This window comes from Salvelinus alpinus, chromosome 29, assembly GCF_045679555.1.
Source record: "Salvelinus alpinus chromosome 29, SLU_Salpinus.1, whole genome shotgun sequence".
NCBI lineage: Eukaryota > Metazoa > Chordata > Actinopteri > Salmoniformes > Salmonidae > Salvelinus > Salvelinus alpinus.
In genome coordinates this window covers 9875044-9900400 of record NC_092114.1, presented here as the reverse complement: position 1 = coordinate 9900400, position 25357 = coordinate 9875044, and the positions used below count along the sequence as shown (strand labels likewise).

The 25357-nt window shown below is 46.4% G+C and overlaps 1 protein-coding gene across 1 annotated transcript in view; it reads left to right on the top strand.

The window, feature by feature from the left end:
- csmd2 (CUB and Sushi multiple domains 2) overlaps nt 1-25357 on the top strand; it is an 899615-nt gene that overhangs the window by 234231 nt on the left and 640027 nt on the right. The window contains exon 5 of the mRNA XM_071373664.1: nt 4383-4590. Within this exon, the coding sequence (XP_071229765.1) occupies nt 4383-4590 (208 nt within the window). The remainder of the gene's footprint in view (nt 1-4382; nt 4591-25357) is intronic.

Below are 25357 nucleotides of genomic sequence, written 5' to 3'. Positions count from 1 at the left end.
TTCTCTGCTCCTTCTCTCTCTGCTCCTTCTCTCTCTCTGCTCCTCCTCTCTCTGCTCCTCCTCTCTCTGTTCCTTCTTTCTCTGCTCCTTCTCTCTCTCTGCTCCTTCTCTCTCTGCTCCTTCTCTCTCTGCTCCTTCTCTCTCTCTGCTCCTCCTCTCTCTGCTCCTCCTCTCTCTGCTCCTTCTTTCTCTGCTCCTTCTCTCTCTCTGCTCCTTCTCTCTCTGCTCCTTCTCTCTCTGCTCCTCCTCTCTCTGCTCCTCCTCTCTCTGCTCCTCCTCTCTCTGCTCCTTCTTTCTCTGCTCCTTCTCTCTCTCTGCTCCTTCTCTCTCTGCTCCTTCTCTCTCTCTGCTCCTTCTCTCTCTCTGCTCCTTCTCTCTCTGCTCCTTCTCTCTCTCTGCTCCTTCTCTCTCTCTGCTCCTTCTCTCTCTGCTCCTTCTCTCTCTCTGCTCCTTCTCTCTCTGCTCCTTCTCTCTCTCTGCTCCTTCTCTCTCTCTGCTCCTTCTCTCTCTGCTCCTCCTCTCTCTGCTCCTCCTCTCTCTGCTCCTTCTTTCTCTGCTCCTTCTCTCTCTCTGCTCCTTCTCTCTCTCTGCTCCTTCTCTCTCTGCTCCTTCTCTCTCTGCTCCTTCTCTCTCTCTGCTCCTTCTCACTCTGCTCCTTCTCTCTCTCTGCTCCTTCTCTCTCTGCTCCTTCTCTCTCTGCTCCTTCTCTCTCTCTGCTCCTCCTCTCTCTGCTCCATCTCTCTCTCTGCTCCTTCTTTCTCTGCTCCTTCTCTCTCTCTGCTCCTTCTCTCTCTGCTCCTTCTCTCTCTGCTCCATCTCTCTCTCTGCTCCTTCTCTCTCTGCTCCTTCTCTCTCTGCTCCATCTCTCTCTCTGCTCCTTCTTTCTCTGCTCCTTCTCTCTCTGCTCCTTCTCTCTCTCTGCTCCTCCTCTCTCTGCTCCTCCTCTCTCTGCTCCTTCTTTCTCTGCTCCTTCTCTCTCTCTGCTCCTTCTCTCTCTGCTCCTTCTCTCTCTGCTCCTTCTCTCTCTCTGCTCCTCCTCTCTCTGCTCCTCCTCTCTCTGCTCCTTCTTTCTCTGCTCCTTCTCTCTCTCTGCTCCTTCTCTCTCTGCTCCTTCTCTCTCTGCTCCTCCTCTCTCTGCTCCTCCTCTCTCTGCTCCTCCTCTCTCTGCTCCTTCTTTCTCTGCTCCTTCTCTCTCTCTGCTCCTTCTCTCTCTGCTCCTTCTCTCTCTCTGCTCCTTCTCTCTCTGCTCCTTCTCTCTCTCTGCTCCTTCTCTCTCTCTGCTCCTTCTCTCTCTGCTCCTTCTCTCTCTCTGCTCCTTCTCTCTCTGCTCCTTCTCTCTCTCTGCTCCTTCTCTCTCTCTGCTCCTTCTCTCTCTGCTCCTCCTCTCTCTGCTCCTCCTCTCTCTGCTCCTTCTTTCTCTGCTCCTTCTCTCTCTCTGCTCCTTCTCTCTCTCTGCTCCTTCTCTCTCTGCTCCTTCTCTCTCTGCTCCTTCTCTCTCTCTGCTCCTTCTCTCTCTGCTCCTTCTCTCTCTCTGCTCCTTCTCTCTCTGCTCCTCTCTCTCTCTGCTCCTTCTCTCTCTGCTCCTCCTCTCTCTGCTCCTTCTCTCTCTGCTCCTTCTCTCTCTCTGCTCCTTCTCTCTTTCTGCTCCTTCTCTCTCTGCTCCTTCTCTCTCTGCTCCTTCTCTCTCTGCTCCTTCTCTCTCTGCTCCTTCTCTCTCTGCTCCTTCTCTCTCTCTGCTCCTTCTCTCTCTGCTCCTCTCTCTCTCTCTGCTCCTTCTCTCTCTGCTCCTCTCTCTCTCTGCTCCTTCTCTCTCTGCTCCTCTCTCTCTCTGCTCCTTCTCTCTCTGCTCCATCTCTCTCTCTGCTCCTTCTCTCTCTGCTCCTTCTCTCTCTGCTCCTTCTCTCTCTGCTCCTTCTCTCTCTGCTCCTCTCTCTCTCTCTCTGCTCCTTCTCTCTCTGCTCCTCTCTCTCTCTGCTCCTTCTCTCTCTGCTCCTCTCTCTCTCTGCTCCTTCTCTCTCTGCTCCATCTCTCTCTCTGCTCCTTCTTTCTCTGCTCCTTCTCTCTCTGCTCCTTCTCTCTCTCTGCTCCTTCTCTCTCTGCTCCTTCTCTCTCTCTGCTCCTTCTCTCTCTCTGCTCCTTATCTCTCTGCTCCTTCTCTCTCTGCTCCTTCTCTCTCTGCTCCTTCTCTCTCTCTGCTCCTTCTCTCTCTGCTCCTTCTCTCTCTGCTCCTTCTCTCTCTCTGCTCCTTCTCTCTCTCTGCTCCTTCTCTCTCTCTGCTCCTTCTCTCTCTCTGCTCCTTCTCTCTCTGCTCCTTCTCTCTCTGCTCCTTCTCTCTCTGCTCCTTCTCTCTCTGCTCCTTCTCTCTCTGCTCCATCTCTCTCTCTGCTCCTTCTCTCTCTGCTCCTTCTCTCTCTCTGCTCCTTCTCTCTTTCTGCTCCTTCTCTCTCTGCTCCTTCTCTCTCTGCTCCTTCTCTCTCTGCTCCTTCTCTCTCTGCTCCTTCTCTCTCTCTGCTCCTTCTCTCTCTGCTCCTCTCTCTCTCTCTGCTCCTTCTCTCTCTGCTCCTCTCTCTCTCTGCTCCTTCTCTCTCTGCTCCTCTCTCTCTCTGCTCCTTCTCTCTCTGCTCCATCTCTCTCTCTGCTCCTTCTCTCTCTGCTCCTTCTCTCTCTGCTCCTTCTCTCTCTGCTCCTTCTCTCTCTGCTCCTCTCTCTCTCTCTCTCTCTGCTCCTTCTCTCTCTGCTCCTCTCTCTCTCTGCTCCTTCTCTCTCTGCTCCTCTCTCTCTCTGCTCCTTCTCTCTCTGCTCCATCTCTCTCTCTGCTCCCTCTTTCTCTGCTCCTTCTCTCTCTGCTCCTTCTCTCTCTCTGCTCCTTCTCTCTCTGCTCCTTCTCTCTCTCTGCTCCTTCTCTCTCTCTGCTCCTTATCTCTCTGCTCCTTCTCTCTCTGCTCCTTCTCTCTCTGCTCCTTCTCTCTCTCTGCTCCTTCTCTCTCTGCTCCTTCTCTCTCTGCTCCTTCTCTCTCTCTGCTCCTTCTCTCTCTCTGCTCCTTCTCTCTCTCTGCTCCTTCTCTCTCTCTGCTCCTTCTCTCTCTGCTCCTTCTCTCTCTGCTCCTTCTCTCTCTGCTCCTTCTCTCTCTGCTCCTTCTCTCTCTGCTCCTTCTCTCTCTGCTCCATCTCTCTCTCTGCTCCTTCTCTCTCTGCTCCTTCTGTCTCTCTGCTCCTTCTCTCGTTCTGCTCCTTCTCTCTCTCTGCTCCTTCTCTCTCTGCTCCTTCTCTCTCTGCTCCATCTCTCTCTCTGCTCCTTCTTTCTCTGCTCCTTCTCTCTCTGCTCCTTCTCTCTCTCTGCTCCTTCTCTCTCTCTCTTCCTTCTCTCTCTGCTCCTTCTCTCTCTGCTCCTTCTCTCTCTGCTCCTTCTCTCTCTGCTCCTTCTCTCTCTCTGCTCCTTCTCTCTCTCTCTTCCTTCTCTCTCTGCTCCTTCTCTCTCTGCTCCTTCTCTCTCTGCTCCTTCTCTCTCTGCTCCTTCTCTCTCTCTGCTCCTTCTCTCTCTCTGCTCCTTCTCTCTCTGTGCTCCTTCTCTCTCTGCTCCTTCTCTCTCTCTGCTCCTTCTCTCTCTGCTCCTTCTCTCTCTCTGCTCCTTCTCTCTTTCTGCTCCTTCTCTCTCTGCTCCTTCTCTCTTTCTGCTCCTTCTCTCTCTCTGCTCCTTCTCTCTTTCTGCTCCTTCTCTCTCTGCTCCTTCTCTCTCTGCTCCTTCTCTCTCTCTGCTCCTTCTCTCTCTCTGCTCCTTCTCTCTCTCTGCTCCTTCTCTCTCTGCTCCTTCTCTCTCTGCTCCTTCTCTCTTTCTGCTCCTTTTCTCTCTCTGCTCCTTCTCTCTTTCTGCTCCTTCTCTCTCTGCTCCTTCTCTCTCTGCTCCTTCTCTCTCTCTGCTCCTTCTCTCTCTCTGCTCCTTCTCTCTCTGCTCCTTCTCTCTCTGCTCCTTCTCTCTCTGCTCCTTCTCTCTCTCTGCTCCTTCTCTCTTTCTGCTCCTTCTCTCTCTGCTCCTTCTCTCTTTCTGCTCCTTCTCTCTCTCTGCTCCTTCTCTCTTTCTGCTCCTTCTCTCTCTCTGCTCCTTCTCTCTCTGCTCCTTCTCTCTCTGCTCCTTCTCTCTTTCTGCTCCTTCTCTCTCTCTGCTCCTTCTCTCTCTCTGCTCCTTCTCTCTCTGCTCCTTCTCTCTCTGCTCCTTCTCTCTCTCTGCTCCTTCTCTCTCTGCTCCTTCTCTCTCTCTGCTCCTTCTCTCTCTGCTCCTTCTCTCTCCGCTCCTTCTCTCTCCGCTCCTCTCTCTGTCTTTTCGTCTGCCTGTTGGTCAGTCTGTAATCCTAACCTGTGTCTCTCTCCTTCTCTCTGTCCCCCAGCGGATGACGGTTGTGGGGGTACGTTGCGAGGCCAGAGCGGTGTGATCACCAGCCCCAACTACCCAGGGGAGTACAGCAACAATGCGGACTGTACCTGGACCGTCCTGGCTGAGCCTGGAGACACCATCGCCCTGGTCTTCTCTGACTTTACACTGGAGGACGACTATGACCTGCTGGAGGTCAGCGGGACAGACGGCTCCTCACAGTGGTGAGTACCCAGCCGAGGGGGATGTTTTCTGGGGAGGGGACGGAGAGAGGGTGGGGGTAAACTGCTGGAGGTCAGGTTGTCCCAGTGGTGAGTACCCAGCCGAGGGGGATGTTTTCTGGGGAGGGGACGGAGAGAGGGTGGGGGTAAACTGCTGGAGGTCAGGTTGTCCCAGTGGTGAGTACCCAGCCCAGGGGGATGTTTTCTGGGGAGGGGACGGAGAGAGGGTGGGGGTAAACTGCTGGAGGTCAGGTTGTCCCAGTGGTGAGTACCCAGCCCAGGGGGATGTTTTCTGCGGAGCAGATGGTTAGAGGGGCTTGGTGCTGGTTAAAATATTTACTATGCTGTGACCTTTCAGGAAGTTGGCATTTCCTGTCTCTGTCTTTATTTGTCTGTTTTTATCTTGAATAAGATATGATGAGAGATTACTAGTGAGCTTACTGGTTTACCATAACTATGACGCTGCGTGTATCTGATTACTAAAGCAACGTGCTCATGTGTCTACTATTCATTTTGTTCTATTCTGAATGAATAGCTGATGCTTCTTGTCTCGCGGCTCATGAGACGTCTCATTGTCCAACCTGTTGATTTGCTGTTGGAGTAGGATGGACGGATCTGGTTGGCTACTGAGCTGTAGCTGTGTGTGTTGCTGAGTAGTAGTCTGATGAAGAGAGTTCTGTTATGGATGTAATTAAGTCATGTGATTCGAGATGATGGCACCGACAGACGCTGTCGACCCGGGTTGCTAGCTTCTACCCAACTTCGCAGATTTTTGTTGTTTAATTAATAATAATTCTCACAGTTGTGTCAAGTTGGCTGGATGTCCTTTGGGTGGTGGACCATTCTTGATACACACGGGAAACTGTTGAGGGTGAAAACCCCAGCAGCGTTGCAGTTCTTGACACACTTAAACCAGTTCACCTGCCACCTACTACCGTAACCCCGTTCAAAGGCACTTGAATATTGTGTCTCTGAAAAGGCACACATACACAATCCATGTCTCAATTGTCTCAAGGCTTAAAAATCCTTCTTTAACCCGTCTCCCCCCCCCCCCCCCCCCCTCATCTACACTGATTGAAGTGGATTTGACATTAATAGGGGATCATAGCTTTCACCTGGATTCACCTGGTCATGCAAAGAGCAGGTGTTATTCATATTTGTTTTTTAACTTGCATTAAATCATGACATGAGGTCTCTGCACCTACAGTATGTGAAAAGGCAAAGACAGTCTGAATGCACTTGCAGTAACTTGGAACAGGGAATGATTTGGGCTGACTCTGAACAGACACTTAACTAAGAACTGAGTCACACATCAAAGCCATGCTCTCATTCTGTCACTCTCACATGGCCATTGATAGAGAATAGCTGTTTCCCAAACTCCTGAGAAAAAAAACGAATACGAATGCCTATGTGATGTCATCAGACCTTTGTCCTCTTTTTTGCGGGTTGTGATTGGCTCTAAGTTACCAGCTCTGTTCCCTGAGCTCTATTCTCAATGAGTCTGCTTCTGTGGTGATTGTTGCCGGGTACCGTCCCTGTGGCGTTGCATTACACTCTTAGGAGATAGAGAGAGAGAGAGAGAGAGCGAGAGAGAGAGAGAGAGAGAGAGAGAGAGAGAGAGAGAGAGAGAGAGAGAGAGAGAGAGAGAGAGAGAGAGAGAGAGAGAGAGAGAGAGAGAGAGAGAGAGCGATACACGAGGGAGGAGTGACATTTGTTGGCACGCATTGCGGAACATATCACACGTGATGATGCACATTGCGGAACATATCACACTTGATGATGCACAATGCGGAACATATCACACTTGATGATGCACAATGCGGAACATATCACACGTGATGATGCACATGGCAGGTAGCACTGGGGACAGGGTTGTCACTAGTTACCACAGCCACAAAGTCAGAATTAAGGTAAAACTCCACCTATTTCTACACTTTCTCTTCTTAAACTTATATTCTAAACCTTAATCCTCATCCTAACCACACTGCTAAACGTATGCCTAACCCTAACCTTCAATTAAAACAAAAAAAAATCAAATTTTTACAATATAGCCTTTTTGGTTGTGTTAACTAGTGTGAACCTGGGAACAGAGCAAGAGATACTGTGTTGACGTCGGGAACAAGGAAACTCTGAAATGGCCGACTTCCTGTTGTAGTTATAAACGTGCCACGTTCAAACCAGCTGGCAAGTCGAACATTTCTGAGTTTTACTAGTTCCGTCCAGCAGGTGAACGTGGAGCGGCTGGTAGTCTAGTCCGGCACAGACAGCTTAGATCATACATAAATACACACTGTTTCTAGATGAACAGGCAGTTTCCCAAAGCCACAACTAAGTAAACACATAGTCATAATGTAGTTTCTATGAAGGTGGAACTTAACCTCCTGGGAAATATTTATGTTATTCATCGGGAGAAAGAAATGGATCATTCAATGTAATGTTTTGTCCCAGTTAAAGTGTATTACACCATTACAGGTACCAGGCCTCAAAGAATAGAGACAGTAAGTAGGATATATACAGGGGGTACCGGTACAGAGTCAATGTGGAGACTATATACAGGAGGTACCGGTACAGAGTCAATGTGGAGGCTACATACAGGGTGTTACGGTACAGAGTCAATGTGGAGGCTATATACAGGGTGTTACGGTACAGAGTCAATGTGGAGGCTATATACAGGGGGTACCGGTACAGAGTCAATGTGGAGGCTATATACAGGGGGTACCGGTACAGAGTCAATGTGGAGGCTATATACAGGGGGTACCGGTACAGAGTCAATGTGGAGGCTATATACAGGGGGTACCGGTACAGAGTCAATGTGGAGGCTATATACAGGGGGTACCGGTACCGAGTCAATGTGGAGGCTATATACAGGGGGTACCGGTACAGAGTCAATGTGGAGACTATATACAGGGTGTTACGGTACAGAGTCAAGTGGAGGCTATATACAGGGGGTACTGGTACAGAGTCAATGTGGAGGCTATATACAGGGTGTTACGGTACAGAGTCAATGTGGAGGCTATATACAGGGGGTACTGGTACAGAGTCAATGTGGAGGCTATATACAGGGTGTTACGGTACAGAGTCAATGTGGAGACTATATACAGGGTGTTACGGTACAGAGTCAATGTGGAGGCTATATACAGGGGGTACCGGTACAGAGTCAATGTGGAGGCTATATACAGGGTGTTACGGTACAGAGTCAATGTGGAGACTATATACAGGGTGTTACGGTACAGAGTCAATGTGGAGGCTATATACAGGAGGTACCGGTACAGAGTCAATGTGGAGGCTATATACAGGGGGTACCGGTACAGAGTCAATGTGGAGACTATATACAGGGTGTTACGGTACCGAGTCAATGTGGAGGCTATATACAGGGTGTTACGGTACAGAGTCAATGTGGAGACTATATACAGGGTGTTACGGTACAGAGTCAAGTGGAGGCTATATACAGGGTGTTACGGTACAGAGTCAAGTGGAGGCTATATACAGGGTGTTACGGTACAGAGTCAAGTGGAGGCTATATACAGGGGGTACCGGTACAGAGTCAATGTGGAGGCTATATACAGGGTGTTACGGTACAGAGTCAATGTGGAGGCTATATACAGGGGGTACCGGTACAGAGTCAATGTGGAGGCTATATACAGGGTGTTACGGTACCGAGTCAATGTGGAGGCTATATACAGGGTGTTACGGTACAGAGTCAATGTGGAGACTATATACAGGGTGTTACGGTACAGAGTCAAGTGGAGGCTATATACAGGGTGTTACGGTACAGAGTCAAGTGGAGGCTATATACAGGGTGTTACGGTACAGAGTCAAGTGGAGGCTATATACAGGGGGTACCGGTACAGAGTCAATGTGGAGGCTATATACAGGGTGTTACGGTACAGAGTCAATGTGGAGGCTATATACAGGGGGTACCGGTACAGAGTCAATGTGGAGGCTATATACAGGGGGTACTGGTACAGAGTCAATGTGGAGGCTATATACAGGGTGTTACGGTACAGAGTCAATGTGGAGGCTATATACAGGGGGTACTGGTACAGAGTCAATGTGGAGGCTATATACAGGGTGTTACGGTACAGAGTCAATGTGGAGACTATATACAGGGTGTTACGGTACCGAGTCAATGTGGAGGCTATATACAGGGTGTTACGGTACAGAGTCAATGTGGAGGCTATATACAGGGGGTACCGGTACAGAGTCAATGTGGAGACTATATACAGGGGGTACCGGTACAGAGTCAATGTGGAAGCTATATACAGGAGGTACCGGTACAGAGTCAATGTGGAGGCTATATACAGGGTGTTACGGTACAGAGTCAAAGTGGAGGCTATATACAGGGTGTTACGGTACAGAGTCAATGTGGAGGCTATATACAGGGTGTTACGGTACAGAGTCAATGTGGAGGCTATATACAGGGTGTTACGGTACAGAGTCAATGTGGAGACTATATACAGGGGGTACCGGTACAGAGTCAATGTGGAGACTATATACAGGGGGTACCGGTACAGAGTCAATGTGGAGGCTATATACAGGGGGTACCGGTACAGAGTCAATGTGGAGACTATATACAGGGGGTACCGGTACAGAGTCAATGTGCGGGGGTACCGGTTAGAGATCATTTGTAAAATGACTATGCATAGATAATAAGTAGTGAGTAGCAGCAGTATGAAAACAAAGAGGGGGGGGGGGGGGGGGGGTGAATATAAATAGTCCGGGTGGCCATTTGATTAATTGTTCAGAAGCTGGGGGTAGAAGCTGTTAAGGAGCCTTTTGGTCCTAGACTTGGCGCTCCGGTACTGCTTGCAGTGTGGAAGCAGAGAGAACAGTCTATAACTTGGGTGACTGGAGTCTTTGACAATTTTTGGGGGTCTTCCTCTGACACCGCCTAGTATATACAGTACCAGTCAACAGTGTGGACACACCTACTCATTCCAGGATTTTTCTTTATTTTTACTATTTTCTACATTGTAGAATAATAGTGAAGACATCAACACTATGAAATAACACATGTGGAATCATGTAGTAACCAAAAAAGTGTTAAACAAATCAAAATATATTTTATATTTGAGATTCTTCAAAGTAGCCAACCTTTGCCTTGATGACAGCTTTGCACACTCTTGGCATTCTCTCAACCAGCTTCATGAGGTAGTCACCTGGAATACATTTCAATGAACAAGTGTGCCTTGTTTAAAGTTAATTTGTGGAATTAATTTCCTTCTTAATGAATGTGTTTGAGCTAATCAGTTGTGTTGTGACAAGGTAGGGGTGGTATACAGAAGATGGCCCTGTTTGGTAAAAGACCAAGTCCATATTATGGCAAGAACAGCTCAAATAAGCAAAGAGAAAAGACAGTCCATCATTACTTTTAGACATGAAGGTCAGTCAATACGGAAAATGTCAAGAACTTTGAAAGTTTCTTCAAGTGCTGTTGCATAAACCATCAAGCGCTATGATGAAACTGGATCTCATGAGGACCGCCACAGGAAAGGAAGACCCAGAGTTACCTCTGCTGCAGAGGATAAGTTCATTAGAGTTTCCAGCCTCAGATTGCTGCCCAAATAAATGCTTCACAGAGTTCAAGTAACAGAAACATTAACTGTTCAGAGGAGACTGTGTGAATCAGGACTTTATGGTCGAGTTTCTGCAGAGAAACCACTACTAAAGGACACCAATAAGAAGAAGAGATTTGCTTGGGCCAAGAAACACGAGCAATGGACATTAGACCGGTGGAAATCTGTCCTTTGGTCTGATGAGTCCAAATTTGAAATGTTTGGTTCCAACTGCCGTGTCTTTGTGAGACGCAGAGTAGGTAAACGGATGATCTCCGAAGACTATTCTACCATTACAGTGCCTCTAAGCTGTGGGAACACATCAATCTACCATTTCTTTGCCTCTAACCAGAAGGAACACATAATTCTACCATTACAGAGTTTATATATATATATCCACATTGATCCCTCCCCTCACTCTGAGGCAATGTAAATTATTCCCAACACTAGCCAATTGAGACACACAATCACACACACACTCACACACAATGTAAATAACGACCAACGCTAGCCAATATAGTGTGGAGTGTCGGGTGTGGACTCCTGATTAGCTCTCTTGGCACTAAGTGGACCTCACAGCCATTTGACATGTAATGTTGTTTTAGCCGGCTGACTTCCTGTCATACAGCGGTGGGAACTAGACGCACAACGGTATCCCTTTAGGTTAGCGAGGCGTTTAAGGGAACGAAAGGGTGGACAAGCTTGGGACTTACTGTATGTATTTATATGACCGGGTAAGTGGCTTTGACTGTCTGAGTTTTCCTTTTGACATGTGATTCATTCAGTATTTAACAGGTTAGTTGAATGATCGTCATAGCAAATGATTTCATGTTGATTTATAAGCACCTAGTATGACGTGTTACTGATACGCTGCTGCAATGACAACGCTCTTTTAGTTGAGGTATCAGGGTGCTTTGATGACTATGTGGATTCTAATTAATTGGACGTATTTGTAGTGGGTTGGTGCACGTTCATTAGAGCAGATCAGGTCATATTGAGTTAGACACGGTAAAACGTTCATCTTGGTGAATTGTTGTATCCTCACCCTTTTTTCGTCTGATCATTTAGTTGTGAAAACAAATAACAAAGGGAGCCGTGAATAATTAAACAGTGAAATAAGCGCAACATGTTGGCTGAAGCAGTCAGGGAAACGTGACTGCTGTACTACATGTGACTGCTGTGTGTTTGGTGTGTTGATCTGAATGGGCAGATTATTTATTGTTGTTGATGGAATCTAACAGCACATGTTTGACACACATACTGTAGTTAACACGCATCACTCACTCCTCCTCCTCCTTCTCCTCCTTTTTCTCCTCCTCCTCCTCCTCCTCCTTCTCCTTCTTCTTCTCCTTTTTCTCCTCCTCCTCCTCCTCCTCCTCCTCCTCCTCCTCCTCCTCCTCCTTCTCCTTCTCCTTCTTCTTCTCCTTTTTCTCCTCCTCCTCCTCCTCCTTCTCCTTCTTCTCCTCCTCCTTCTCCTTCTTCTCCTCCTCCTCCTCCTCGTCCTCCTTCTCCTTCTTCTTCTTCTCCTTCTCCTCCTCCTCCTCCTCCTTCTCCTTCTCCTCCTCCTCCTCCTCCTCCTCCTTCTCCTCCTCCTTCTCCTTCTTCTTCTTCTCCTCCTCCTCCTCCTCGTCCTCCTTCTCCTTCTTCTCCTCCTTATCCTCCTTCTCCTCCTCCTCCTCCTCCTTATCCTTCTCCTCCTTCTCCTTCTCCTCCTTCTCCTCCTCCTTCTCCTCCTTCTTCTCCTTCTTCTCCTCCTTCTCCTCCTCCTCCTTCTTCTCCTCCTTCTTCTCCTTCTTCTCCTCCTTCTCCTCCTTCTCCTTCTTCTCCTCCTCCTTCTCCTCCTTCTCCTCCTCCTTCTCCTCCTCCTTCTCCTCATCCTCCTTCTCCTCCTTCTCCTCCTCCTTCTCCGTCTTCTTCTCCTTCTCCTTCTTCTCCCCCTCCTTCTCCTTCTTCTCCTCCTCCTTCTCCTCCTTCTCCTCCTTCTCCTCCTCCTCCTCCTTCTCCTCCTTCTCCTCCTCCTTCTCCTCCTTCTTCTCCTCCTTCTCCTTCTACTTCTCCTTCTCATTCTTCTCCTTCTTCTCCTCCTTCTCCTCCTTCTCCTTCTCCTCCTTCTTCTTCTTCTTCTTCTTGTTATTATTATTATTGCAGTTATTCATATTATTATCATAAAAATAATAAGTCATATCATTATCATTGGCAAGCATAGTTCTAAGAGTTGTAGTCCTAAGAGCTGTAGTCCTAAGAGCTGTAGTTCTAAGAGCTGTAGTTCTAAGAGTTGTAGTCCTAAGAGCTGTAGTCCTAAGAGCTGTAGTCCTAAGAGCTGTAGTCCTAAGAGCTGTAGTCCTAAGAGCTGTAGTCCTAAGAGCTGTAGTCCTAAGAGCTGTAGTCCTAAGAGCTGTAGTCCTAAGAGCTGTAGTTCTAAGAGCTGTAGTTCTAAGAGCTGTAGTCCTAAGAGCTGTAGTTCTAAGAGCTGTAGTCCTAAGAGCTGTAGTCCTAAGAGCCATTTCTGATATGTCGAACGGTGTGGTAGGCATAGAACTGAATCGTAGGGTATTGTACAGGTTGAAAGAGTTTTGATAATATTACCATTATATCAACACGCTTGTCTCTCTCGTTCAACAACTATTAATCGCTTTTGCAGGAGCTCCAAAAAACATGATATAGGTTAATTAAATAATCCAAAAAGGAAATGTGATTATTTATTAGCCTAGTGGTTAGAAGTATTTAGGCCTCGTGTAAAATCCTTGTCCAAAGAAAGATACTGTTACATGTATATCTATATTGTTTATGGGGTTGAACATAGAGAGACATTAAAACATTAGTTTTTAACAACTCCAAAGTAATCGCCTGTCTATGACACAGGAACCACTGACTCACTGTCTTTTTTTCTGTAACCAAGACACCTGTTGGAAACTCTTAACTGGTTCAGGACAGCTCCTGAGGTGTCCTAAATATCTGTCCACCAAGGTGGAACTCTTAGCTGGTTCAGGACAGCTCCTGACGTCTCCTAATCTTAACTGGTTCAGGACAGCTCCTGAGGTGTCCTAAATATCTGTCCACCAAGGTGGAACTCTTAACTGGTTCAAGACAGCTCCTGACGGCTCCTAAATATCTGTCGACCAAGGTGGAACTCTTAACTGGTTCAGGACAGCTCCTGACGAGTCCTAAATATCTGTCCACCAAGGTGGAACTCTTATGACAAAAGAGGCTTCATGCATAGCAAGTTACGGTATTAAGACTAAACAGGACGCTCTCTTAGGCCTACAGCTCAATGGTGGTTATACAAGGCTACTAGTATGCTAATTACATCACTTACAATAATAATGGTCATAAATACAATAAGAAGATGAAGAAAAAAGGAGGGTATTGAGCCGCTTGTATATTATGTGTGTCGAACAGGTGCTGTTTAGATGACACTACTATTGTATTTCTGCCAGTCTGGAACAATGTAAACAACACTAAATACATTATCAGTAACACCAGAGAGAGACTGTTCTAACGAAAAACAATTTGTAAAGCCTTTATTATGGCATAGCAACGATGAATTCAATTGCTTTATTCAACATGTTGTGGTTGTATGGGGTTTGGTGCTCATGGAAACAGTACGCTAATTAACAAACACTCACACAGGCAGGATCTGTCTTATTTCTGCTGATACTGAATATATATATATACAGTTGAAGTCGGGAAGATTACGTACAATTATGTTGAAGTCATTAAAACTCATTTTTCAAACACTCCACAAATTTCTTGTTAACAAACTATAGTTTTGGCAAGTCGGTTAGGACATCTACTTTGTGCATGACACGCGTCGTTTTTACATCAATTGTTTACAGACAGATTATTTCACGTATAATTCACTGTATCACAATTACAGTGGGTCAGAAGTTTACGTACACTAAGTTGACTGTGCCTTTAAACAGCTTGGAAAATTCCAGAAAATTATGTCATGGCTTTAGAAGCATCTGATAGGCTAATTAACATAATTTGAGTCAATTGGAGGTGTACCTGTGGATGTATTTCAAGGCCTACCTTCAAACGCAGTGCCTCTTTGCTTGACATCATGGGAAAATCTAAAGAAATCAGCCAAGACCTCAGAAAAAGAGTCTGGTTCAGCCTCGGGGGCATTTTCCATGTTCATCTGTACAAACAATAGTACACAAGTATAAACACCATGGGACCACGCAGTCGTCATACCACTCAGGAAGGAGAAGTGTTCTCTCCTAGAGATGAACATACTTTGGTGTAAAAAGTGCAAACAATCCCAGAACAACAGCAAAGGACCTTGTGAAGATGCTGGAGGACACAGGTACAAAAGTATCTTTATCCACAGTAAAAAAAACTCCTATATCGACATAACCTGAAAGGCCGCTCAGCAAGGAAGAAGCCACTGCTCCAAAACCTCCATAAAAAAAGCCATACTACGGTTTGCAACTGCACATGGGGACAAAGATCGTACTTTTCGGAGTAATGTCCTCTGGTCTGATGAAAACAAAAATAGAATTGTTTGGTCAAAATGACCATCGTGTTTGGAGGAAAAAGGGGGAGGCTTGCAAGCCGAAGAACACCATCCCAACCGTGAAGCACGGGGTGGCAGCATCATGTTGTGGGGGTGCTTTGCTGCAGGAGGGACTGGTGCACTTCACAAAATAGATGGCATCATGAGGGAGGAAAATTATGTGGATATATCGAAGCAACATACATCTCATTCTTAAAATAAAGTGGTGATCCTAACTGACCTAAGACAGGGAATGTTTTACTAGGATTAAATGTCCGAAATTGTGAAACACTGAGTTAAAATGTCTAAGGTGTATGTACTCTTCCAACGTCAACTGTAATAAGACAGATCCTGCTTGTGTTGCCTGTGAAACCTTAATAATTCATATATATATATGCATGAATGATTTACGTTTAATATTTCGGCTATTGATGAAAGACCTAATGAAGTGTTTCCTGTCATTATAGCAACAGATTACGTTTCAGAACCGTGGACAGCTATATTTCTCAGCATAGCGCTGAGTGACTCACTCATTCCTGGCTTTCGTTCTAAATAAGTTATACTAAAATGCAGGGTTAAAGACACACTATTTCTGATTGTCTCGCATATGCAGTCTCTCTCCCCTAGCTACAGCTCATTTCATTTAAATTGTTATGTGAATTATAATAAAATGACATATTTGTAAGAGCATTTTTCGTTAAGGACAATCACGTTTGTGATATTGAATTAGAAATGTACAACTTTAGTGTACTTAATAAGCCACGAATACATTGCAAGTTTTTCCTTTTTGGCCATTAGACAACACTTTACAATAGGACTCAACTCTGACTGACCGCAGCATCTATCAGTCGTCTGAACTGTGACTCAAATAGGTTTTTCACACCGTGCCAAGTTATTCGACTATCTTTTTGTAAATTAACGGAGGTGTGAATGTTTTCTGTCCCAGAGTCTCTCTCCTCTCACACTAGAGTCCTGCATCGGGCAACACAATCTGCTGATCCCGGAGTTCAGAGAGAAACTTGGGTAAATACAATGGCACATTGAGAGTCCTGCCTGATGGTTTCAGAGAGAAGCCAGCTGCCAGCCTGCGACTAGACACGGTGGATGATATCCTTTTCCTGCACAGCAATTTGAAGAAATCCGAGTGATGAATAGACTGTTTTTTAAGTTATTGTTTTAGTAGCTAAATTAATTCATGCAGGAAAAGAGGAATAATACCCGTCTGTCTGTAGTCATAAAAACAATTAGGCTAAATAAATGGATGTTATTTTGTTTTGGTAACTGATCGGCTCTCAGTAACTCATAGGAGGCGACTTCTTTCTTCAATATAATCATTCATCCAGAAGGTTAAACGCCATAGGTTTTAGACCCGCCAGTAAATTAAATTAGATTACCAGGTTCATCTTTCATTAAGTTAGAATAATTCATGCCTTCTGGGAATGTTATAAAGTCTAAAAGTTACAGACGGAGTTAGAATGTTGACTGTCAGAAGTATTACAATGGAAATTAACTTCTAATCCGTCTGTCTATGCATTTCAAGACATGCCATTTTAGGGTGCAGTGAGATACCCGATGGGTTGGACGATACTTTTCTCGTAAATCATTTTTGAAAATCAACCAAACCGCCATCGTTAACACAATGGAAAGGTCAAATGCTTTATCATCTGAATTTTGAAAGGGCGACTGAGAGAAACAAAATGGTGCAGTTTGGAGGCCATGTGGTGGAGAGGGATGCAGGAGCTGGAGATGGGGGTGTGAGCTATGTGGGTCTACCATGTGTGATGTAGTTCATGTTTGTGTGATCTTATCGTTTTTGTGTTTTGTTTTGAAAAATAATAACATTTTACAAACAAAAAAATACCTAGGAAAAATGACAGTTGAAAACACAAATCTAAGTTTTCATTATGAAAAGGATTTAGTTGATTTAGTTTAAATTCTTCATTGTACCCACAATGTCACAAATTGAACATGTTTACAAACACACACACACACACACACACACACACACACACACACACACACACACACACACACACACACACACACACACACACACACACACACACACACACACACACACACACACACACACACACACACACACACACACACACACACACACACACAACATGAACAGATGTGCAAGGAAGACACAGGGAATCAGTAAGTGCGAACACAAAGTGAATACATGAAAATGAGTAGCATATGAACATCAACACAGAAACTGCCTGATGGGTGATAAAGGGGGAAGTGATGGAGTCCAGGTGTGCCTGATGATGAGGCACAGGTGAGCGTAACAATGTTTGCCAGGACCGGTGGTTAGTAGACCGGCGATGTCGAGCGCTGGATGGGGGAGCAGGAGTAGACGTGACAGTCCCCCCCGAGACACGGCTCCAGCCGCAGGATGATGCCGGCCACGAGGATGGCCCTGAGGGCGAAGAGCGGGCCGGTCTAGACGGCGATGGTGGAAATCCGGGATAATGTTGGTATCTAGAATGACATCCACCGGAATCCAACAACGCTCCTCTGGACCGTACCCCTCCCAGTCCACCAGGTACTGGAGCCAACACAATGTCGAGAGTCCAGGAGGGATCTGACGGCATCCCTCGATGTCCATGGGAGGCGGAGGGGTGTCATTGGGGACGGCATCAGCTAGGGGACCAGGTACCACCGGCCTGAGGAGGCAAACATGAAAAGAAGGTGAGATCCGATAGTAGCTGTAAGTTACTTCAAATCAGTGGCTCACCTTCCGACAGGGCACGGAGCAGAAAGTTCCTGGTGGAGAGCCAGACGCGATCACCAGGATGGAACACGGGAGTCTTAACTGCGGTGGCGGCCCGCCTGATCTTTCTGGCGGCGGACGGCGAGTTGGAGCCTTACTTTGTCAGCGTTCCAAAACTCTTCTGCGCGCTGGAACCACTCGTCCACCGCAAGAGCTTCGGTCTGGCACGGTACCAGGCCCAGCGGAGCTGTTCGATGGCGGCCGGTACGGGACCAGGCCCAGCGGAGCTGTTCGATGGCGGCCGGTACGGTACCAGGCCCAGCGGAGCTGTTCGATGGCGGCCGGTACGGTACCAGGCCCAGCGGAGCTGTTCGATGGCGGCCGGTACGGTACCAGGCCCAGCGGAGCTGTTCGATGGCGGCCGGTACGGTACCAGGCCCAGCGGAGCTGTTCGATGGCGGCCGGTACGGGACCAGGCCCAGCGGAGCTGTTCGATGGCGGCCGGTACCAACGGTAGATGGTAGCGGTACTTGGTGGTGAAGTTGATACACGGACGTAGACCACCGTCCTTCTTGGCCATGAAGAAGAAGTCTGCCGACGCAGAGAAGGTGTTTAAAACCCTGTTGGAGAGCCTCTTGGATGTACTCATCCATAGCCTTAGTTTCAGCCACCGACAGGGGGTCGACACGGCTGGACGGAGGCACAGAGTCTGCTAATGGGTCGATGGCACAGTCCCAGGGATGATGATGAGGGAGACAGGTGGTGTGGATCTTGGAGAAAAAAGAAAAAAAAAACTTCCAGAGATCCTGGTAAACTACCGGGATGTCGGCCTGGAGGGCAACCACAGGACTCTCAACTGACATGGAACCACAGGGTAAGCAGGTCTTCCAACATCCGGGTACCCAGGCAGTAATCTCCATCCTTCACCAGGAGATGGAGGGGGCGTGCGTTGGAGTCACGGGATGCCAAGGATGACTTTGTGCCTCGATGATGAGAAAGGGAAGGCTTTCTTATTGCAGGGGTTCCACGGTGATGGTGAGTGGTGCTGTGATGTGTTTGACTGCCCTAGTTCCCAGTGGTCGATTATCCAGAGCTTGAACCGGAAACAGAGAGGGTAAGAGGAGATGTTCAGAGAGGAGGTGAGAGCCTGGTCAATTAAATTCCCCCGCGGCACTGGAGTCCACTAGAGTTGTAGATTCAACAGATGAGGGACAGCCAGCTAGTGAAATCGGTACTAAAATGGGTGATGGATGATGATGGAATACTCACGCCTACCACAGGAGACGGATGATCACAGGGCATCCCTTGGATGCCGGGTTGGGACATAGCGGAAACTGTTGAAACTGGTGCCTCTCCTGACCACAATAGGGACAGAGCCCCAGCTGTCTCTGACGGCGTCGCTCAGCCGCAGGGAGGCGTATGGCTCTTACCTCACGGGTTCAGGCTCTGAATCAGAACAGTCAGCAAAAGAAGGAGAGAGGCGATGGTCCAGAAGAAGGTTATCCAGACCGATGGCCATCGCGATGACAAGGAGAGGTTGTCGTCTCGGCATGCCAACTCCATCTGGACCTCTTCACACACAATCCTCTTCTGAATAAGGTGTGGAGCGCCAGGCTCATTCCACTGTACGGAAGGTGAGGGCGTACTCCTGCCGTAGTGGATGGTCGAAGACTCCTCTGAAAACAGGCATAAACAGTTGAAGTCAGAAGATTACATACACCTCAGCCAAATACATTTAAACTCAGTTTTTCACAATTCCTGACATGTAATCCTGTCTTAAAAATGCCCTGTCTTAGGTCAGATAGGAACACCACTTCATTTTAGGAATGTGAAATGTCAGAATAATAGTAGAGAGAATGATTTATTTCAGCTTTCATTTCTTTCATCACATTCCCAGTGGGTCAGAAGTTTACATACACTCAATTAGCATTTGGTACATTGCCTTTAAATTGTTAAACTTGGGTCAAACGTTTAGGGTAGCCTTCAACAAGCTTCCCACAATGAGTTGGGTGAATTTTGGTCCATTCCTCCTGACAGAGCTGGTGTAACTGAGTCAGGTTTGTAGGCCTCGTTGATTGCACACTCTTTTCCAGTTCTGCCCACACATTTTCTATGGGATTTAGGTCAAGGCTTTGTGATGGCCACTCCAATACCTTGACTTTGTTGTCTAAGCCATTTTGCCACAACTTTGGAAGTATGCATAATTTTCCTCCCTCATGATGCCATATATTTTGCGAAGTGCACCAGACCCTCCTGCAGAAAGGCACCCCCACAACATGATGCTGCCACCCCCGTGCTTCACGGTTGGGATGGTGTTCTTCGGCTTGCAAGCCTCCTCCTTTTTCCTCCAAACATAACGATGGTCATTATGGCCAAACAGTTCTATTTTTGTTTCATCAGACCAGAGTACATTTCTCCAAAAAGTACGATCTTTGTCCCCATGTGCAGTTGCAAATCGTAGTATGGCTTTTTTATGGCGGTTTTGGAGCAGTGGATTCTTCCTTGCTGAGTGGCATTTCAGGTTATGTCGATATAAGACTCGTTTTACTGCAGATATAGATACTTCTGTACCTGTTTCCTCCAGCATCTTCACAAGGTCCTTTGCTGTTGTTCTGGGATTGATTTGCACTTTTCGCACCAAAGTACATTCATCTCTAGGAGACAGAACGCGTCTCCTTCTTGAGCGGAATGACGGCTGCGTAGTCCCAGGGTGTTTATACTTGCGTATTATTATTTGTACAGATGAACGTGGTACCTTCAGGCATTTGGAAATTGTTCCCAAGGATGAACCAGACTTGTGGAGGTCTACAATTATTTTATGAGGTCTTGGCTGATTTCTTTTGATTTTCCCATGATGTCAAGCAAAGAGGCACTGAGTTTGAAGGTAGGCCTTGAAATACATCCACAGTTACACCTCCAATTGACTCAAATTATGTCAATTAGCCCATCAGAAGCTTCTAAAGCCATGACATCATTTTCTGGAATTTTCCAAGCTGTTTAAAGGCACAGTCAACTTAGTGTATGTAAACTTCTGACCCACTGGAATTGAGATACAGTGAATTATAAGTGAAATAATCTGTCTGTAAACAATTGTTTGAACAATTACTTGTGTCATGCACAAAGTAGATGTCCTAACCGACTTGCCAAAACTATAGTTTGTTAACAAGAAATGTGTGGAGTGGTAAACTTCCGACTTCAACTGTATCGACCTAGCTCTGGTCCTATCTCATGATTCATATACGGTCATAGGTTTAGTCCATCGGAAAACATTCATCTTTTGTTTTGTTTTGTCTTCTCTCACTGTGAGAGAGGAAAGCATCCTAGATATAGCTCTCTCCCACTCTCTTTCTTTCTCCCTCTCTCTGTCCCCTTCTCCCGTTTCCTCTTTCTCCCTCTGTCTCCCTCTCCCGTTTCCTCTTTCTCCCTCTCTCTCTTTGTCCCCTTCTCCCGTTTCCTCTCTGTTTCTCTTCCATTTAAACTTGACCCCCTGGGGTAAGGCCTTGTCATGTCCAGGTGTTAGTGTATACTTGTATACACCCTGCAGTGCAGATAAAGCTCTATCCCTGTTCCTCTCGGGAGAGACAGAGCAGAGTACAGCACACTGGGTGTATTGATTTCCTGTTTGCTCATACCTTAGAGAGTAGAGGAGTAAAGGGGAATCTTGGAAGACCAGGGCGTACCTGTGAGAGAGAAATGTGTAATGCTAGTGGGTTGAGTCTTGCTGGGTTGACGATGGCAGCCATTGTTTTCTCCTTTCATTTCTCTCCCCACTGTATATATATAAGATATAACATATTAGTATTTGACCCAAATTTTGTTCACTGACTTTCAAAGTGGAAACTCAAAGGTAATGAAGAGATACAAACGCCATTGATGTCCCACTAATACATTTTGAACACATGTAGCGCACAGACAATGAGGGAATGATGCCAGTCAAGTACTTTGTCACATATAACAATCTGACGGAGTGTGTGTGTGTTTTAGTGCATGCCTGTGTGTTCATACTTTGCATAGGAATAGGTTAAGGCCCTCTGTCCATCTGTTGGTCTCCTTTTCTTCCAGACGTCCCTCATCCATCCATTCCCCTACAGTAGTCATCGGCTCTCTGCTTACTGCTGTGGAAGGTTGTAGGAAATGGTGGCAAGTGTGCATTTTACAGACATGTTGTGTGGGTGTGCATGCGCAGTGACGCATTTCTCAAAGACTGTACTGTGGCGTTAAATACGCATTTTAGAGTCCCTCTCTCTCTCTCTCTCTCTCACTTACTCACTCACTCACTCACTCACTCACTCACTCACTCACTCACTCACTCACTCACTCAATCACTCACTCACTCACTCACTCACTCACTCACTCATTCACTCACTGACTCATTCACTCACTCACTCATTCACTCACTCACTCACTCACTCACTCACTCACTCACTCACTCACTCACAGCAACTTAATATATTTTGTTTAACTAGGTAAGAACAAATTCTTATTTACAATGACGGCCAAACCCGTACGACGCTGGGCCAATTGTGCGCCACCCTATGGGACTCCCGAACACGGCCGGCGGTGATGCAGCCTGGATAGAAACTTAATACAGAGGAGGAACAAGTTGTTATGGTATCGCAACAGCAGGTACATTTCAGGGAAATACAAGCTTTGACAACGACTTTTGATTCAAACACGTTAGTGTCTTTCAACCTGAAATGATTTAAATGGCTACCCAGACTTTATGCATTTCACCCCCTACCTACATGAAAATATTACCTCAATCAATCACCTAACCAAACCTACATGTATATATTACCTCAATCAATCACCTAACCAAACCTACATGTAGATATTACCTTAATTAATCACCTAACCAAACCTACATGTACATATTACCTCAATTGATTCCCCCCAACGACCTCGTACCCCAGTTTCTATCTTTTTAACTACATTGTTGGAAAAGGGCTCTTAAAGCAAACATTTCACGGTAAACTCTACACTTGTTGTATTCGGCGCATGTGACAAATAACATTTGATTTGATTTGAGTGAGTAAATGATCACGAAAACTGCCTGCAAAATGGATGATGCTATCCAAGTCAGATACTGTCACGAACACAACCGTTGAGTTAACAGTGTAGAGTGAATCAAATAAAATCAAATAAAATCAAATAAAATTTTATTAGTCACATACACATGGTTAGCAGATGTTAATGCGAGTGTAGCGAAATGCTTGTGCTTCTAGTTCCGACAATGCAGTAATATAATATATAATAACCAACATCACGGATGAATGGCAGTGAGATGGCACGCAGAGCATCGAGAATGAGTCTCTGATACCCGTCATAGATAAATCACATCAAGGACAAAAGCAGACGGGCGCCGTACTGTAAGGGAGATTTACAATATTAACATAATTAATAATAATAAGTACATTTTGTCAACGGGACAATAACCAAGGGTCAAAATAACCATACGTTGATTGGTCTGTCAGACACTGTCCCTCAGCTTATGGCAGGCAGCAATGTAGTGCTCTGCCAACCCACAGCTCTCTGCGTCCTCCGCCCCAACAGGACGGGTAGCCTATCCTCATCAGATCGGTCTTTGAAACCTTGAATGAGGAGGGAGGACGTGAGGGAGGGGATTGGATGAAAAATAAACACAACCCCCCCCCACCCCCTGACTTTGGGTAATTTTGATGCAAGCTATTTCCATATGATGTTCTCAATGCAGCCAGGGATATCCCTCTAACGCCACCACCACTAGGGGCAGTCCGTCTCTCCTCTCACTGCAGCCCTAGCATAGATCCTATTTACAATGTTGAGTTCTTTCTAGACCCTGGAGAGAACAAATTCACTTTTACCTTATCAAACAGATGTCCAACACCCCCTCACCCCACCACCACCTCCTTGTCAACCCTCCTCCTCCTCCTCCGCTCCTCACCTCTCTTTCCCAGCCTTCAATCCCTTTTTTTATTTTTTTTTCTGTCAAGTCAGCTTTGAGCGTTCAAAACTATTGTTTGTCCTATCGGGTCCACTAGCCGCCTCCCCCCTGCCGCGCTCCCTGGCGCCCCCCTCCCCCCGCCACGCTCCCTGGCGCCCCCCCCCCCCCCCCATTCCAATCGATAGCTGCCTTTTCCAGTCACTCCACCAACAGTCCTCAAACTCTGTTTGTTTGAGTCAGGATTTATTGCGAGCCTCGCTCGGTTGAGTACTCAATCTGCCACGCGCTATCAATCAAAATCGCAAGCGGCGACGATGAACTTTTCCCGCAGAGAGAAACTGGAACAGAACATTATCTTCCTGGGCTCACAGCACCTGGTGCCGGCCACTGAGATTGGCTACGGCGCTGCACTTTGTTACAGGCCGCGTCACATCAGTCAAGCAAAGAGCAGAGGAGCGGAGACGGGAGAGAGGCGCAGGGTGACAGTGAAGCGAAGGGCAGACAACTCCTATTTCGTCTCAACGTAGTAGGGTCCTCTGTCTCACTTTTTTTTTTTGGGGGGGGGGTGAATGTTTTGAAGTGAAGAGGATTTTGGGGATATCGCTTTGTCATATTTTGTATATATTTTCGGGGATAGGGAGTTGGAGAGTTTGTGTCCCTGTTATATTTCATCCACACTAATTGTGTTTGTCAGTGTCCCTGTTATATTACATTCATACTGATTGTGTCTGTCAGTGTCCCTGTTATACACTACATGACCAAAAGTATGTGAATACCTGTTGGTCAAACATCTCATAAAAAAATAATGAGCATTAATATGGAGTTGGTCTGTGGAGTAGCATAGTGTCTGTAGTAGCATAGTGGCTGTGGAGTAGAATAGTGTCTGTGTAGTAGAATAGTGTCTGTGTAGTAGCACAGTGTTTGTGGAGTAGCATAGTGTCTGTGGAGTAGAATAGTGTCTGTAGTAGCATAGTGTCTGTGGAGTAGCATATTGTCTGTGGAGTAGCATAGTGTCTGTGGAGTAGTATAGTGTCTGTGGAGTAGCATAGCGTCTGTGGAGAAGCATAGTGTCTGTGGAGTAGTATAGTGTCTGGAGTAGCATAGTGTCTGTAGTAGAATAATGTCTGTGGAGTAGAATAGTGTCTGTGGAGTAGAATAGTGTCTGTGGAGTAGCATAGTGTCTGTAGTAGTATAGTGTCTGTAGTAGCATAGTGTCTGTAGTAGTATAGTGTCTGTGGAGTAGAATAGTGTCTGTGGAGTACCATAGCGTCTGTGGAGTAGCATAGTGTCTGAAGTAGTATAGTGTCTGTGGAGTAGAATAGTGTCTGTAGTAGTATAGTGTCTGTGGAGTAGAATAGTGTCTGTAGTAGTATAGTGTCTGTGGAGTAGAATAGTGTCTGTGGAGTAGCATAGTGTCTGTGGAGTAGAATAGTGTATGTAGTAGCATAGTGTCTGTGGAGTAGAATAGTGTCTGTGGAGTAGACTAGTGTCTGTAGTAGCATAGTGTCTGTGGAGTAGAATAGTGTCTGTAGTAGTATAGTGTCTGTGGAGTAGCATAGTGTCTGTGGAGTAGTATAGCGTCTGTGGAGTAGAATAGTGTCTGGAGTAGCATAGTGTCTGTGGAGTAGCATAGTGTCTGTAGTAGCATCGTGTCTGTGGAGTAGCATAGTGTCTGTGGAGTAGAATAGTGTCTGTAGTAGCATAGTGTCTGTGGAGTAGCATAGTGTCTGTGGAATAGAATAGTGTCTGTGGAGTAGCATAGTGTCTGGAGTAGCATAGTGTCTGTAGTAGCATAGTGTCTGTGGAGTAGAATAGTGTCTGTGGAGTAGCATAGTGTCTGTGGAGTAGAATAGTGTCTGTAGTAGCATAGTGTCTGTGGAGTAGAATAGTGTCTGTAGTAGCATAGTGTCTGTGGAGTAGAATAGTGTCTGTAGTAGCATAGTGTCTGTGGAGTAGTATAGTGTCTGTAGTAGCATCGTGTCTGTGGAGTAGCATAGTGTCTGTAGTATCATAGTGTCTGTGGAGTAGAATAGTGTCTGTAGTAGTATAGTGTCTGTGGAGTAGAATAGTGT